The following is a 17,300-nucleotide window of genomic DNA, read 5'->3' as shown; positions in this document are numbered from 1 at the left end:
GAGGGTTTCACTAATGCTGGGTTATAGTTCCAAGGCTGTGGGGAACAACTCGTATCTAATCCAAATGATCATTCTCCATGTTTGAGCTGAGACAGTGAGTGTTGGCAGACTGTTTTACATTAGGCCACATTCACAGCCAAGTCTAATCCTGAATACTTGTATGTTTTGAATATAAGATAGTACTCAGGAATGGTAGCCTCCCCAGTACAACGTCATTGCGATGAATTTTAATATTTTTACTGGTACCCTGAATCAGATTACTCATCATAGGAATCAAATCGGGAAACTTTGTGATCTGTGTTGCTTCATTTTCATATTGTGTGGCAAATTACCACAGAGCCATAATGTTAGCTTGAATACTTCAAAACATTCCAAGAATTTTGGATTTGGGGGTAAGCAGGAAAAGCATGGCAGCGTACAACACTCTGACTCGAGCTTGGTCTGTAGCAATGAAATGAATAGAGCTCTAAGAGAAATGACCCAATCTTCATTGAACTTTTAACTGTTATTCTGGTACATTTGAGAACAAATGGTTTGTGACTGTTTTGGTCTTGCATTAAATTTTAAGCCATACTTAATATCATTATATGTATTAACTGATCAGTTAGTTGTTTTGTGGCACTAAGAACATAAAAAATAGAAGCAAGAGTATAGGCCATTTGCCCCCTCAAGCCTGCTCTGCCATTCAATAAGATCACAGTTCATCTGAATGTGACCTTAACTCCACTTTCCTGCCTGCCCCCCTTAACCCTTGACTCCTTTATCGATCAAAAATATGTTTAATTGGTCAATTGAATAAGTATATAATAAATCGTGTACTCATTTACATTCATGCAATGCTAATCTAATTCAACGTAGTTAATTTTCAATTGCACTATAATTTTGCAAAATTGCTTTTGCATTTGAGGAAAGCAGTGATTTAAGAAATTTAGGAAAAGAAATGTATTCCATTGAATTAGAACAGGTGACATGCGAATAACATTTTAACAGTCGTCTCAAGTTTATATCTAATTATTTTAGCAGCAGTTAATTTGCCACAAATCTGACTTGCAAACCAGCCCTCCTTAGTTGTAGCAACTGATGAAAATATGGAACAAAAACCAGAAGTGCTGGAAAAACTCAACAGGTCTGATAGCATCTGTGGAGAGAAAGACAGAGTTAACGTTTCGAGTCCGTATGACTCTTCAGTTCTGAAGAACTGGTTTGGTTTTTGTTTCAGATTTCCAGCATCCACAGTATTTTGCCTTTATGAAAATATGGAAATAGCTGTCTAACAAATATATAGCAGCTGCTTACGCCTGCTACAATTGTGCTAAACAAGATTTTCATTAATTTCCAAAAGTGGAAGTGGAAGCCAGCTATAATGCAGTCCCATTGTTCTCAGGCCTGCAATGCCTTGTAGCATTCGGGGTAGTCTAACTGTAAGTATAACAGACTGTGATATGATCATGTGATCGTCTTGTAAATAGTTTTAAAACCGCTGCTAGTAACATCACCAGAGTAAAAAGAAATATTAGCACATTAGTGGTAGCCCAGTATTTGATGTGAAAAAATTGATAAAGAAAGGTTTGCATTTATATAGCACGCTTCACGACTGCCAGGTATCTCAAAGCACTTTACGGCCAATGAAGTACTTTTGAAATGTAGTCACTGTTGTAATGTAGGAAGCGTGGCAGCCAGTTTGCACACAGCAACTCCCACAAGTAGCAAAGTGGTAATGACTACACAACCAACATCAGAGAAATGGATTGAGGGATAAATTATTGGCCAGGACAACAGGAATACCTCCCTGCACTTCTTCGAAATGTTGCCACGGGATATTTTATCCTGGGGCTTCAGTTTAACGTCTCATCCGACATACAGCACTTGTGAGGACAGTACTCCCTCAGTACTGTAATGGAATGTCAGTCTTGATTTTTGTGCTGAAGCCCTGGAGTGGGACTTCAACATGGAGCCTTGTTGCTGAAAATTGCCGAAATACTGGCAGCAGCACTAATTCAGGCGCTATGAATAGGTAAATCTATTTCCCAACGAGGTGCAGAGTACAGTTTAATATTAGTTGCATGCAGAATTTTTTAGTAAAAGTTCAGTTTACATTCTGGTACTGGTATTTTACACAAGTTGAGAGTGAATTTAAGAACTGATTAAGAACAGAAAATGCTGGAAACAGTAGGGCAGGTAGCATATATGGAGAGAGAAACAGAGTTAACGTTCCAGGTCAATGACTTTTCATCAGAATTTGGAAAAGTTAGAAATATAGTTTATACTGTTCCTTTCCTCGAGATTACATTGAGCTTCATTGGAACACTGCAGGAGGCCAAGGACAGAGGCCAGCGTAAGAGCAAGGTAGAGAATTGAAATGACAAACCTTCAGAAGATTCAGATAACACTTGTGGACTGAATGGAGGTGTTCTGTAAAGTGGGCATACAATCTGCGTTTGATCTCCCTAATGTAGAGCAAACTGCAAGGTGAGCAGTGAATACTGTATACTAAATTGAAAGAAGTACAAGTAAATCCCAGTTTTATCTGGAAGGAGTATTGGGGCCTTGGACAGTGAGATGGGAAGCAGTAAAATGGCAGGTGTTGCATTACCCGAGCTTGCATGGAATGATATCAAAGGGAGGAGAGGATGATGGTGGTGACTAAGGAGTACAATGGTGTCGTGGAGGGAGTGTCCCCTTTGGAATACTGAAAGGAAAGGGAGGAGAGGATGTGTTCATTGGTGGCATCATGCTGGGGTTAGCAAAAATGGCAGAGGATAGTCTATTGAATACAAGGTTGGAGGGGTGGAAGGTGAGTTCATGGTGAGGCAAGAGCTGATTATTTTGGTTTCTTCTCTATTTTGTTTTCAGGAAATGTTACTGTTGTTCCAATTCTGAAAACGATTGGCTTAGGCCTTGGAGTTTTAATCTGGGCTGCATTTAATCTCCTGATGGGATGGGCAAGTTCTAGGTAAGTCCAGATAGCTAACTGCACACTTTTGTTATTACCATCACTGTTCACTTTGGTTTAGAGATTACAATTGCAGCTGAAGAATTTTTATTGTGGGAAGGCGGATTTATTCCAATAGTGCAGGCCCTCTTCACTGACACTCTATTACTGTAGCTTTTAATCATGCTGTTTACAGTTTCGATGTCAGAAAAATTTACATAAAGGCAGGGATTTTCCCTGAAATCAGGAAAGACCGCTATCGGGCAGGGAAATTGTCATTTGACCAGCTGACGGCAATGGTGGAATTGCACTCTTATCGTTAAAAAAAAAATCAGAGGCACCGATTTACATTGAATCACTGGTGGAGTGGCCTCAGATTCACCATCCTGGCCATGACTTCAGAACTTCAGTAATCCAGGCGCCACATTTAAGGGCCACCCCTGTACAGAGCTAGCACTCACCAAGGGATAGAAAGCTGCTGGGAACTGATTGCTGCGAAAGCTAGGAAACATGCTGCCCCCAAATTTAGCGACGCCTCCCTCGAGCACCTACTGGATGCAGTGGAGGCCCGTCCTCAAACCCCGCTTTGGGCAAAGACCAGCAAGCAAGGTCACCAATCCATCATGGGAGGCGATGGCAGCAATGGTCAGTGCTATAGCACTCCAAAAGAGGACAGCTACCCAGTGTCAAAAGAGGATGAATGATCTCCTCCATTCCACCAGGGTAAGTCACTCTTCTTATCACTCTCAACACACACGCTCACAAACCTATCACACATCCACAGGGATCTCACTCACTGCCAGTTCAAGGGACATCACCATTCACACTCACACATAACCACTTTCATCTGCCCCTGCGGATTGTGTCCTCCTCCCATCCATGGCACCACTCACCACCCACACATGCCAGGCATCCTCCTTACCTGGCCTGGCAGATATCCTGCTTACACTCTCTCCATCTGCCTTCATGCAGGACAAGTTGGAACACAACAAAAGGGTCCAAGACTGGTGGAGGAATGCCCGACCTCAAGGTCCTGACAGACTTTGAAAATAGAGCAAGTCAGCTGGCCATAGAGGATGTGGACCATTCATGTACTAATGGCGAGGTCAGCAGCATTCAACCAAGTCAGGATTCAGCACTGCAGCATCCATCAGACAGCCGTGATGTGGGTGATGTGTCCTGTTTCATAGACCCACTGCCATGCACTAATTATTTCTCTTTTCTTTCGCTGGCACATCTGGGAAGCAGCCAAGGGGGTTCCCGAGCCAGGTCCTTGACTCCAGGCCTGAGGAAAAATTGGAAGAGGAATCCACAGACACCGACATCGAAGACCCATCACAGTGCTCACTCAAACCCTCCGCCAGTGCAGAGAGACACACCTCAGTGAGACCTATTTCTAGAGTAGCCTCAGCTCATAATCTGGTGAGCACATCGCACTGTCTGACTCACAGCAGGTGACGGCAGGGACATCCCAGGGTGCGGGCACTCAGAGGCCAGGAATAAGCTGAGTCCGAGTCAGATGAGGAGCCTCTGGACTCAATCATACCTCAGTTGCTGGAGCTGTGAAGACAAGCTCGGGAACATTGGGAAGGGATGTCCACTGCACTCCTCAAATTGCAAGACACGTTGGAGGAGTCCATCCACTTTCAGACCAAGGTGATAGTGCCAGCATGCTGACACACCGAGGTCAACACTGGTAGGATGGTGGCCATTGGTGGAGACCTTGGTCCAGGACGTCAGTCCTGCACTGCTGTGCAGGCTGAACTCCATCGCCGAGGAACTTGCTGGCATCCATCACTGTCAACACGAGTGGGGGGCATCTTGAGCTCACACCAGATGTCTCTTCTTCTCAAGGAGTCTGCCAGGGGCCCTAGGGCAGCCATAGGAAGGAAGATCAGTAGGTGCACCCCCTGGGACCATTCACCCAGGTAACTCCGGGAATGTCCAGCCCATCCGAATCCCCTCTTCCTGTGACCCCCGCAGCTCCAGGTCCACAGGCTGAGGAGGATGGCACTGCCACACAGCAAGACTCCGAAAGCAGGCCAGGGCCCTCCAGGTCACGGCCCTCCAGAGGACGCCCACCAATGTCATCACAGACAACAGGGCGTAGCAGTCAGCAGGTTGCGTCCACCTCCGCTGTGGATGTTAGGGATGCACCAAGACGTAGTGGCAGGGTTAGAAAGGTCAAGAAGATGTAGTTGTGCAGCCTGGACACGGGTTGTCTGTGGCTCCTTGTTATGATGAGCAATGTTTGTGTTAATCAAATGTGAAACCTTGCTTCCTGCACAGAATGAAGGCAAGCATCGCATTCCAGGGCCTCTCCCCGGTGCACTGTGTAACCTTCTGAGCACAGTGATTGTCCAGCTTAAAGTTACCCTTCAGATCAGTGACGCCTGCCCCTCGATGTAGCTTGTGTTTGTACAAGAATCTCATACCCAAGCGTGACTTGGTTCCGTGATGTTCTCTGTATGTTCTCAGCACCTTAGATGCAGGGCTCCCCCCCACCCCATCTCATCTGCATTCCTGACAGGTGAAGGTGTGGTGCTGAAGGGAACAGGTGATGAAGCCTGCCAATGAATCATGTGCTGTTAAAGTCGATGTGCCCACTGTATCTCAGCAGCGTCTTCATGATATGACCCTCTTCATAAAGCGTATGTGCGCTGCCCTCAACCAGACAGGTGTCAGACACTCCCAGGTGCAATGTGAGGACCCCAGGAGTGTCCTTACTGCATCTCGTCATCATCCTTCTAGAATCTTGTGGCAATGAGGGCTCACGAGCATGCCTGCCTCATCTGGCCAGCGCAATGGCCTCATTGCCTGCACCCTCATCTTCCAGGACCTCATCACCCTCATCCCCTCTGACTTCCTCCTCATCAGAGGAGATGTGCAGTTCTTCCATCTCCTCATCTTCCAGGTCCTTCCCACTTTGCATCACCAGGTTTTCTAGCATGCAGCAAGCCACGATGGGGAGTATACTGGAGTGCTCCACCAGATGTCTCGAGGCACCGGAACCTAGTTTTCAGGATCCCTCAACCAAACTCCAGGTTGCAACACGAGACTCGTTGTAACTTCTCTCAGCAGCAGCCTGAGACTGCCGCATGGGCGTCATCAGCCATGTCCTTTGCATGTAGCCCTTGTCCCCGAGGAGTCAACCCTGCAGCCTGTGTTGTTGCTGGAAGATGTTAGGGATCTGAGACCTGTTGAGGATGTATGAGTCCTGGATGCTTCCGGCCTGCATGATCTGCTTGTTAATGGTCGCAGACTAACTGAACATTGAGAGAATGGAAGCCTTTGCGGTTCACATACTGGACTGTTGCCAGGGATATTTAAGAGCCACATGAGTTCTGTCGATGGCACCCTGCACCTGTGGTAATCCGAAAATATCAGCAAATCCCAGCGCTCTTGCTTCCTGGTTCACTTGATCTCTGGCAAAGTTGACAAAGCTGGTCGCCATTTTTGCCAAGACACATGTGACCTCCTGGATACATTTGTAGATAGAGGCTTGCGAGATCCTGGAAAGGTCCCCAGTGGAGTCCTGGAAGGAGCCACTGCTGTAGAAATTGAGCGCAGTGGTCACCTTAACTGCAACTGGCAGTGGATGCCCTCCAAGTCCCCATGGTGCCAAATCCTGCAGAAGGTGGCATATATGAGTGACCAGTTCCCTTGATATGTGCACGTGTTGGCGACACTGGTTGTTACTCATCTGCAGGTAGCACATGCACCGTCTACAGATTCTGGGTCTAGTGAGTCACTTACAAACGATGGCTCTCTGGGGTTCATCCTCTGTGTGCGGAGGAGGCCCTGTCATCTCTTGGTCTTGAGGGGTCTGCTCCTCCCTTTGGTGAGCCAGACGGTTCCATTGCATTCTTCTTTGTCTTCTCTCTTGCCTATAAGAAATGAGGCAGATCCTTAGGCTCCATCTTCCCCATGGTCTCCTCACTGCAGTATCAAAGAGAGAGAGAGAGACACGAGGGTCAGCAATTGTGTCCTAAGGACCATTCTTGGCAAAGTTATTGCCTGCGACTACCTCTCAAGGCCCCTTTACACATGCTGGAGAGTTCTGGTCACCACATGGATGCCCAGCGTTAAGTGCTCATGATGGCTGATCAAAACCCCACCCACCACCCCACGCCACATCACATGACTGAGTGGCAACAGCTTCGGCCACTCGACTGCATCCTGAACTCTCAGGCACAAGCATTGTCCTGACCTGCACTCCAAGGCTTTGCAGTTTGCTTGGACCATGGGACCATAAGACCATAATGGGTGACTTTTCAATGTCTATTTAAACATAATGCAAGAGATTAGGAACACACCCTTCCTTCAGTGTTCCATGGCAACCTTTCCCAAGAGGATTCTCAAGCTTGCCCAGTCACCCAATGGTTCTGCAGCACCATCGCACTCATTCAATTTTGAAGTCTGTATGCGAGGGGTTAAAAGTAGAGGAGCAATCATTGGCACTGTCAGAAATTAATGCTGCTTGAGTGGGCACAGTTGCTTGACTAACCTGACTCCAAGCATGTCATTAAGCTCAAGCTAGATCATCTCAGCTGTGGAAGAGTACTCATCTATGGCGTGTTTTCCATTTGCCTAGCCGTTTTCTACACCCCTAGACCTTCAGTATGTGCTGCCATGACCCCCCACTCCTTGCACTCTTGCCCTAGCCCTGAGCTTCCCTTTTCAAGAGAGTTCTGGAGGCTAGATCACTGAAAGCATTTAAAGTGGGGGTGGATAGATTTTTGAAATATCAGGAGTTGAGGGCTATGAGGAGCTGGCAGAAAAGAGGAATTGAGGCCTCGGGCAGATCAGCCATGATCTTGTTGAATGATGAGGCAGGCTTGAGGGGCCAAATGGCCTACTTCTGGTCTTATTTCATATGTTATGTTCTCCAGTGCTGTTGCCCTTGCCCCGAGGTTTCCTGTTCTCTAGCACAGTTGCCTTAACCCCAAGGTTCCCTTCTATCTGGTACAGTTGCCCAAGTCCCGGCACCACAAGACAGCCGTGAAGAAGTCTCTGTGGAGACTTGCCTGTGGCCCCCCCACCAACACCCGAATCCGCAGAGCCACTTCCTTGCATTGGGATCATCACGAGCACTGCGCTAAGTTGTGTGCACTCACCTCCAACTTCCTTCGAATTTCAGATTGCCAGGTGCACGCCTTTTAAAAGCAGTTGTAAATCACACTGTTCTAAAGTCACGATGATGTGGGATTTAAATTTGATGTGGGCGGTGATTCCAGGATGTGGCCAGATTAATTATATGCAAATGTATTCAAATTAAGTTCCTAATGTCCAACAGTGGGAAACGCGGCCTACCATTGACGAGGGAGGGGACAATCTCTTCCCGGATTTACTTCGCCAGGAAACATGCCTCGCGCCTTCTTGCGAGATTTTCCGATCTTGTCACTGAACACGTCTGTATCGATCGGGCGCGGAAAATATCTTACTGCAATTTATATTTTGTACAGTGGGTAGACATTGAAAGGTCCGAGGAATACTCTGGTACAAAATTTCAACACTCGGAGTCCAGATGCAATATTCCAGTGGTTCCTTTATTACGCACGCGGAGAACAAACGCTGGGCAATCCAGGCACTTCTCCACCGAGGTTCAAATGAGCACAGTTTATATATTTTTTACTATCAGTTACAACTTAATGGTATTAGTTAAACAAAGGCCACAGCACAATGACCCCCCGGTGGGCTGCTAATTGTGTTCTTGTACAGTAATTGCAGTGCAGAGAATGGGTGTTGTTCTTTTGAAGATAGCAAAGAATGTATGTTTGTTCTATACAAAAGGTTTACGGGGGCTGACTGGATGCGGTTCAAGGCCATCAGACGATGTGAAATGGCCTTCCCCATTTCTTGATCGAGTCATCCCGCGTCCCTGCCCGTGTGTGTCTCCTATTTCCTAATTGCAAATTTACAGCTGAGCCTTTTGTACAAGTTTTTATCTTTCATGTAAGGCTGTGATTGTCTGTGTATGCTTTGGCGCCCTAGCTGCTGGCCCTGGCTGGCACTTAAAAATAAATCCAAAATTTCTGCACCTTCAGTACCCCCTTTTGGGTGCGTAACCGTTAGGTTAAGCTAGTCAATTAATCTGCGTCCGATGGTTTTGTCATGGCTCCGGTGGTACCGATCTGAGCAAGTCCTACAGGCCATGACATCACCCGGACCTCTCCCCAAGTTTTTAAGCTTCCTAATGTCCGAGACTCCTGTCTATCTGGTGGTGCGCGGCCACCAAGATGGGAGGCTGGGACCCTACTACATTAATATTGTGTCCTGTCCCAGCAGCCGTTGTTGCTCCTTTAACATTATTTTTGTCCTATGTCTAAGGGCTTTCTTCTTACAGGTGCGACATGCTGCAATTCCCCACGACAATGCTAACGCTAGCTGCACTGCGACAAGTATATGAGAGATTATTCTTATCCAGGGGTGTATATCCACATTCAGCCCCCAGTCCCACACTTGCTCCCACCATGTCAGATCTCTCAATTGCTCTTCCGTATCATTGATTAGCCTTTTAAACACCGCCTGTAACACATAATACTGTTTAATCACCTTTCATCAGTCACCTTTAATCTTTGTCAGACTTTCGGGAAGGTGAGGAATTGGGGCCTGCTAAGCTTCCTCATACTGTTCTAGGGCATCGTGGAGTGTGTCGGAGGCATTGACTGAGACCTGACCGCTTTGTTGGATGTACACCATTCGCGTGTGTCCGATAGTAACTGGGAGCCGGGGTTTAAAGCAGAAGTTGGGGCTGGTGATGTTGCAATGTAGGCTCCCGTACATGTATGACTGCTCAGTAGTTGTCACACAGTATTCCCCCTTTCCCTTGTATCCTGAGCAGATGTGATGGTTTTCTCTGTGGATAATTTTGAACATACAACCCTCCGTTCGGTTGTACCCGCATTCGTCCAGCCCCCTCCGTTCCAACTGGATGGGGGCAAATCGTGAGGCTACCTTTCCTCCTGCACCCACTCAGTGATACCCTGTGTATGCCTTCATTATTGCATATGCCATGCATGGCTATGGGGTAGTACCGGAGGGAGTCATTGTCTCGGATTAACCCAATGTTCTCCACTTGGTACTGAGGGTATGGGCCCATGTCAGCTGTGACTGAGGGGATTGCCAATACCATGCCTATCATGTTCGTTTGGTTTGTGGTGCACTTCTGAATTACCGGATACGCCCTGGTCATTCCTTTCAATGTACAGGCGTCGATGACGCCTGGGTTCTTGGCCATCCCCCGCAACCGGGTACTGTTGATTACATCATCGCAATATTTCATTCGGTGGGCGCACACCAGAGTTGGCTGCATGCCCGTTGAAATGTTAAGGGCTTATTAAGACCATTAAGAAATTAATTAAAGTACTTAAGAACGCTGCCTGTCCAACCTTAAGATTGGCGGGCAGGCGAAAAGCCCAAGCAGCCTTTGCGTTTTTCAGGAAACCTCATCCATGGGCGGGATGAGGTTTCCTGAAGCTTTTATAAAATAAATAAATAAAATTTTCCACCTTCACAAACATGTCCCAGCTCATGTGACACAGTTACATGAGGGGACATGTTTGAATAAATTTTTAAATCGATTATTTAATTATTTTCATAGCCATTCAATCTCACTGAGGCAGCTCCATGCTTCAGGGAGATTGACCCAGAATCTCTCTCCTCCCCCTGCCCGCAATGGTAGCGCTGAGCGCCATCAGCTGCGTATTACACTGGACAGGCCTTAATTGGCCCGCCCGCGTAAAATGGCGGCGTGCAGCCGATTGTGGGCGACAATCAGCTTTGCGCCCACCCTCTCCTGCTCCGCCCAGCCCACCCGCCATAAACCCAAGCCAAGAGCTGGATTTGACCATTTGCCCCTCAAGAGCCTATTCCACCATTCATTCATGGCTGATCTACTACCGCAACTCCACCTTCCTGTATTGTAGCTGTATCCCTTCATTTTCTTAGTATCCAAAAATCTGTCAATCTCCATCTTGAATACACTCTACAACTATGCACTCACAGCTCTCTTGGGCTAGAGACTTCCAAAGGTTAAACGCTTTTGAGTGAAATTTCCACTTGCCTCCTTCCTAAATGGCTGACCCCTTATTCTGAGACTCTGACCTGTGTTCTAGATTCCCAAGCCAGGGGAAACATTTTCTTAGCATCTACCTTGCCAAACCCTTTAAGAATTTTATATGTTTCAGTTAGATTGCCTCTCATTCATCCAGGGAGTACAGGCCTAATCTACTCAGTCTCTCCTGATAGGACAATCCTCTCATCCAAATGTGGTGAATCTTTGTTATACTCCCTCTAGAGCAAGTGTGTCTTTCCTTGGGTAAGGAAACCATGCCTGCACAAAGTACTCCTGCGGTAGCCTCACCAATGTCTGTATAATTGGGGTAAAACGTCTTTACTCTTATACTCCAATTCCTTTGCAATAAAAGCTAGTGAACAGTTTGCCTTCCTAATTGCTTGTGGTGCATGCATGTTAACTTCCTGTGATTCTTACACAGGGCACCTAAGTTCCTCTGGATACAAACATTTCCCTATGTCTCACCATTCAAAAAATGTTATGTTTTTTTTGTTTTTCCTACCAAAGTACAGGACTTCATGCTTTTCCTCATTGTATTCCACCTGCCATGTTCTTGCCTACTCATTCAACCAGTATTTATCCTTTTGTGGCCCCTTTGTGTCCTCCTTGATACTTTCTCCTGTTGTGTGGAAAATGTTAGACTCAATCATTAAAGATGTTATAGCTGAGCACTTGGAGAAACATAAGCTAATTGGGATGAGTCTGCATGGTTTTGTGAAAGAGAAATCATGTTTAACGAATTTATTAAAGTTCTTCGAATGAGTAACATGTGCTGTAGATAAAGGGGAACCTGTAGATGTACTGTACTTGGATTTCTAGAAGGCATTTGATGAAGTGCCACATTGAAGGTTATTGCGGAAAATGAAAGCTCATGATGTAGGGGTAACATATTAACCTGGATATAGGATTGGCTGGCTGGCAGAAAACAGAGTATGCTAAAATGAGTCTTTGTCTGATTGGCAGGATGTGATTAGTGGAGCCCCACAGGGGTTTGTGCTGGGGCTTCAACTTTTTACAATTTACATTAGTGACTTAGCTGAGGGAAGCGAAGGCATGGCAGCTAAATTTGCAGACGGTGCAAAGATAAGTAGGAAAGTATGGTGTGAAGAAGACATAAGGAGTTTGCAGATAGATATAGATAAGTTGAGTAAATGGGGAAAAATCTGGCAGATGGAGTATAATGTGGGAAAATGTGAAGTTATTCACTTTGGCAGGAAGAATAAAAAAGCAGAGTATTATATAAATGGAGAACGACTTCAGAATTCCAAAGTGCAGAGGGATCTAGGTGCTCTCAAGCATGAGTGACAAAAAGTTAGTATGCAAGCACAGCATGTAATCTAGAAGGCTAATGGAATGCAGTCCTTTATTATGAGAGGAATTGAACATAAAACTATGCTTCAGACATGCAGGACTTTGGTGAGACTGCACCTCGAATACTGTGTGTAATTGTGGTCTCCTCATTTAAGGAAGGATGTAAATGCATTGGAAACAGTTCAGAGGAGATTTATTAGATTGATACCTGGAATGAGCAGGTTGGTTTATGAGGATAAGTTGGACGGGCTGAGTCTGTTTCCACTGGTATTTAGAAGAGTGAGGGGTGACTTGATTGAAGTATATAAGATCCTAAATGGTCTTGACAAGGTGGATATGGAAGGAATGTTTCCTCTTGTGGGTGAGTCTAGAACTAGGGATTTAAAATTTGGGGTCACCCTTCTCGGACAGAGATGAGAATTCTTTTCTCTGAGAGGGTTGTGCAACTTTGGAACTCTGCATTAGCCGGAAGTGGAAGCAGGGTCACTGAATGTTTTTAAGGCAGAGGTAGACAGATTCTTGTTAGGCAAAGAAATCAAAGGTAATCAGAGGTAGATGAGAATGTAGAACTCAAAACACAAATAGATCAGCCATGATCTTATTGAATAGCGAGCAGGCTTCAGGGGCCAAATGGCTTACTTCTTCTATCTTGGATGTTCAGATATTCGTACTTTGATACTTAACTTTGTAATGTCAGCAAATTTTGATACGTTACATGTAATTCCTTTGTCTAAGTCATTCATATAGATGGGTTTTTACTTTGTCTTAAAAACCCATTTGGTTCACTAATGTCCTTTAGGGAAGGAAATCTGCCATCATTACCTGGTCTGCCCTACATGTGACTCCAGACCCACAGCAATGTGGTTGACTCTTAAATGCCCTCTGAACAAGGGTAATTAGGGATGGGCAATACATGCTGGCCTAGTCAGCGACACCCACATCTCATGAATGAATAAAAAAAGAAGCTGAGGCCCAAGTACTGATCCTTGCGGTACCTAGTAGTTACAGCCCGCCAATCCCATATGTCCTGTTTATTTCTACTATGTTTGTCCATTAACCAATCCTTAATCCATTACATTAATACCTTACCCTCAATCCCATGAGTCCTGATATTGTGTAATAACCTTTGGTGTGGTACATTATTGAATGCTTCATTATTCTCCCTTGTCTATGTTGCTAGTTGTATCCTGAAAAAACTCCAACAGATTTGTCAAATATGATTTCCCTTTCATAAATCCATGTTGACTCTGTTTAGTCACATTTTGATTTTCTGAGTGTCCTGTTACCATATCCAGAATAATAGATTCTAGTATTTTACCTATTACTAATGTAAGGCTAACTGCCATATAGTTTCCATTTTCTTCTTCCTCCTCTCTTACACAGATGATTATGTTATGTTTCTACCTTCCAATCCTTGGGAACAATTCCAGAATCAAAGTAATTCTAGAAGATCCAAACCATGGGCAGAATTTTCTGGGTGATGTGCGGGTGGCGGGCCTGCACGTCAACATGTAAAATGACACGCGGTGACGTCGGGCGAGCGTCCCAACGTCACCGCGCGCCATCGTGATATTTCAATGGGTGGGCGCGCGATGAAGTGCAACGTGCGCCCGCCATTAATTAAAGGGCTAGTTAAGGCCCTTAACTCGGCAATCAATGCCGATTTTCAGGCACTCGTGCGATCGTCGGCTCGGCGCACGGGCACAACGGGCAGGCAGGTAAGCGACTTTTTAATAAAACTCATCCACGGGCGGGATAAGAGGGCTCAATGGGGTTGCCAATCAGAAACTGTTTTAAACTTGCCTGTGTGATCTGTAGCAGTTCAGAACGAATTCCAGCAGCTTTCTGTGTACTTTGAACCTTCAGCTTAGCACTCTGCAGTCAGTAATCTTTATCGGGCCTGCAGCTTTCCAGAGGCCTCCCTTTAGCCTGGGTATGGGTTTTGACATGTCCACTGGAGGCAGCTCCTCTGAGGAGGAAGGGAGGGCTAGAATAAGGAGGAGGCCAGAAGTGGACAATCAGCCTCCAGGGGAGCCACCTTTGGGAGTACAGGTGCAGGCACAAGGGACGCTGGGCCAAGAAGTAGTCCAAGGTGGAAGGGGCCACAGAAGACGTCACTATCCTGCTGCCAGGGTATGCAACTACCTCAATATGACTGAGGTGCAGTGCCGAAGGAGGCTCCGACTGTCAAGGGAGACAGCCAACTATATCTATCAGATGATTGGCCCTGAGATCTCTTCTAACTGTGTGGGTGGACACCCCATGCCAGCGGCTCTGAAGGTCACAGTTGCCCTCAACTTCTATGCCTCTGGCTCGTTCCAGGGCTCAGTAGGTGATCTTTGCGGTATCTCCCAATCAGCTGTCCACACTTGTGTCAAGCAGGTCACAGACACTCTGTTCAGGCATGCATTGACCTTCATCCACTTCCGTTGCGACCAGGCAAGTCAGGCACAGTGAGCCTGAGGCTTTGTAGCGATTGCTGGCTTCCCCCGCGTCCAGGGTGCAATAGACTGCACACATGTGGCCATCAAGGCGCCAGCAGGTGAGCCCGGTGCCTTTGTCAACAGGAAGGGCTTCCGCTCCATGAACGTGCAGATAGTGTGTGATCACAGGATGCTGATTCTGCAAGTCTGTGCAAGGTACCCAGGCAGCTCTCACGATGCCTACATCCTCAGACACTCCCAGGTGCCGGGGTTCTTCAGTGCTCCGGCTCGGCTTAATCGATGGCTGCTGGGTGACAAGGGCTATCCCCTCAGAAGGTGGCTCATGACGTCTCTCCGCCATCCAAGAACAGAAGCTGAGCAGCGTTACAATAGGAGCCATGGCTCCACAAGGTCTGTGGTGGAGGGAGCCATCGGTCTTCTCAAGATGTGCTTCTGATGCCTGGACAGCTCAGGGGGCACACTCCAGTACCCCCCAGAGGGTGTCTCTGTGATAGTGGTAGCATGCTGCACTCTGCACAATCTTGCGCTGGAAAAGGGGGACACAGTGGACAACGAAGACCTTGACGCAGTGGATGCGGCTGCACACAATGACTCCAGCAGTGGTTCAGAGGATGAGGAAACACAGGGCAATGATGAGGGGCTGAACGCTGACCTGGCACTACACCAAGAAGGCAGGGACACCCGGGAGACTTTAATCCAACGAACCTTCAGCTAGCTCCACACAAATGGATCTGGAGGACCAGCATTGCCTGGCGCATCCATAAGCTGCATTTAAGTGTACATCTGCCACTTCATCAGCTGCAACTAAGGGCTTTGTACATCAACTTCAATGTCCACTCAAACACTCATGACATGTCTGTGAAACATACAAATGCAGCACGAAGGAGCCACCCTCAGCCTTGGTAACACATGTGGATTTTATTTTGATCCATCATATGGTCCAACAAAATTTATTCCAAACGTTGTAACAACTTCAAAAAGTAATAATTCCCTAATCTAGGGCCAACACAAAAGCACCAGTGAGAAACCCGTGATGTGCTTAAGGTGCTTTATGCTTACATTTACGGGTGCTACGTCTGGATGCCGCCCCATCACTCGGAGTGGCTTCTGAGACAGCCTGCTGACTCTGCTGTCCTGCTGGCCTTGATGACCTTGGCGGACGTCCTCTGGCCCATGGAGCCTGTGCTGGCCCCGCCTGTGAGGGAGTGGCCAGTTCCACAGCTGGCATCTCCTCAGTCGCCGCAGCCTCAACGAATGCAACGGCCACTGGCAGAGGGGCGGAGGAGCTGCTGCCCTCACCCAGAGCGCCCTGAGAGGAGCCCGCAGAGACGACAGGCAGCTGCTGCGCCGACGTGAGGTCGCTTCGGACTTCCCTGCTCACCATAGATGGATGGGCACCGAGCTAGGACAGTTGGTGCTGAGAGCACCTCCCACATTGCCAATGACCAGCTGTGGCCACTGGCGCTGTGAGGGCTTGCAGGTCCGAATGTAACCCCAGGAGAAGCTGATTGTTCTGCTGGAAGTCCCTCTCTAGGAAAGTTGCCACTCTCTCCATGGAGGAAGCCTGACGCTCTGACATAAGGCTCATGGCATCACTCACACTCTGTGTGGATTCCTTCACCACAGAGACCAAGCGAAGCATACTCTCATGCAACACTCCCAGATGCTCCCGCACACCCGGCCGCATTTCCTGCAGCTGCTGCGTGGCGATGACTCCAGAGGCACAAAATCACGGCCTGACTCAGCATGTGCTTGGTCCCCTGCAGTCCTCCGGCTGCTGGCGCCATCGGCACTCTCCGTCTCTGCCATCTTCTCCAGCGATTGTGAAGTGCCCTCTCCACTGTGTCCCAGGACACTAGCTGATGTAACAATTCCCACTGATGTGCTAGTCTCTGCGCCGGTGCCTGCCTCACTGAAATGGTGTGATGCAGGTGACAGTTCCGGCCCCTCAGGTGTGAGAGGGGGCATCTGCAATTCCTCCTGGCAGCCATGCTCTGATGGTGCTGAAATTAACAACAAGGACAGTGGATCAGTTAGCGTGCACTCAGTAACACACTTCATCCCTTTCCCTCAGGCTCATAATGTGCTGAACCTTCCAGAACCTAAGGAGACGAACATTGGTGAGGTGGCAAATAGTCAGGAGGAGGCGCAAACATTACAGGTGGATACAGACAGGCTGGTCAGATGGCCTAAGGAATGCCAAATGGAATGTTATGTGGATAAGTGTGAGGTGATGCACTTGGGCAGGACAAACAAGGTGCGGGAATACATGAGGAATGGTAGGACCGTAGAAAATAAGGACGATTAGAGGGACCTTGCTGGGCATGTCGACAGGCCTGTTAAGGTAGCGGGATAGGTACATAAGACGTTTAAGAAGGTAAATGCCATACTTGCCTTTTTTATTAGCCGAGGAATAGAATGTAGGAACTGGGAGGTCATGTTGCAAGTGCAGAAAACGCTGTTGAGGCCACATCTACACTTCTGCGTTCAGTTGTGATCAGCGCTTCATGGGAGGGATGTGATTGAAGTGGAGAGA

The 17,300-nt window shown here is 47.2% G+C and overlaps 1 protein-coding gene across 2 annotated transcripts in view; it reads left to right on the top strand.

Annotated features, from left to right (window-relative positions):
• Positions 1 to 17,300, top strand: part of LOC144679771 (transmembrane protein 144-like) — a 127,666-nt gene that overhangs the window by 45,316 nt on the left and 65,050 nt on the right. For both annotated transcript variants that reach the window (XM_078540526.1, XM_078540517.1), the window contains exon 5: positions 2,854 to 2,953. In XM_078540526.1, coding sequence (XP_078396652.1) covers positions 2,854 to 2,953 — 100 coding nt within the window. The remainder of the gene's footprint in view (positions 1 to 2,853; positions 2,954 to 17,300) is intronic.

Source organism: Cetorhinus maximus, chromosome 1, assembly GCF_964194155.1.
Source record: "Cetorhinus maximus chromosome 1, sCetMax3.hap1.1, whole genome shotgun sequence".
Lineage (NCBI taxonomy): Eukaryota > Metazoa > Chordata > Chondrichthyes > Lamniformes > Cetorhinidae > Cetorhinus > Cetorhinus maximus.
This window is presented reverse-complemented; position numbering and strand designations above follow the sequence as displayed.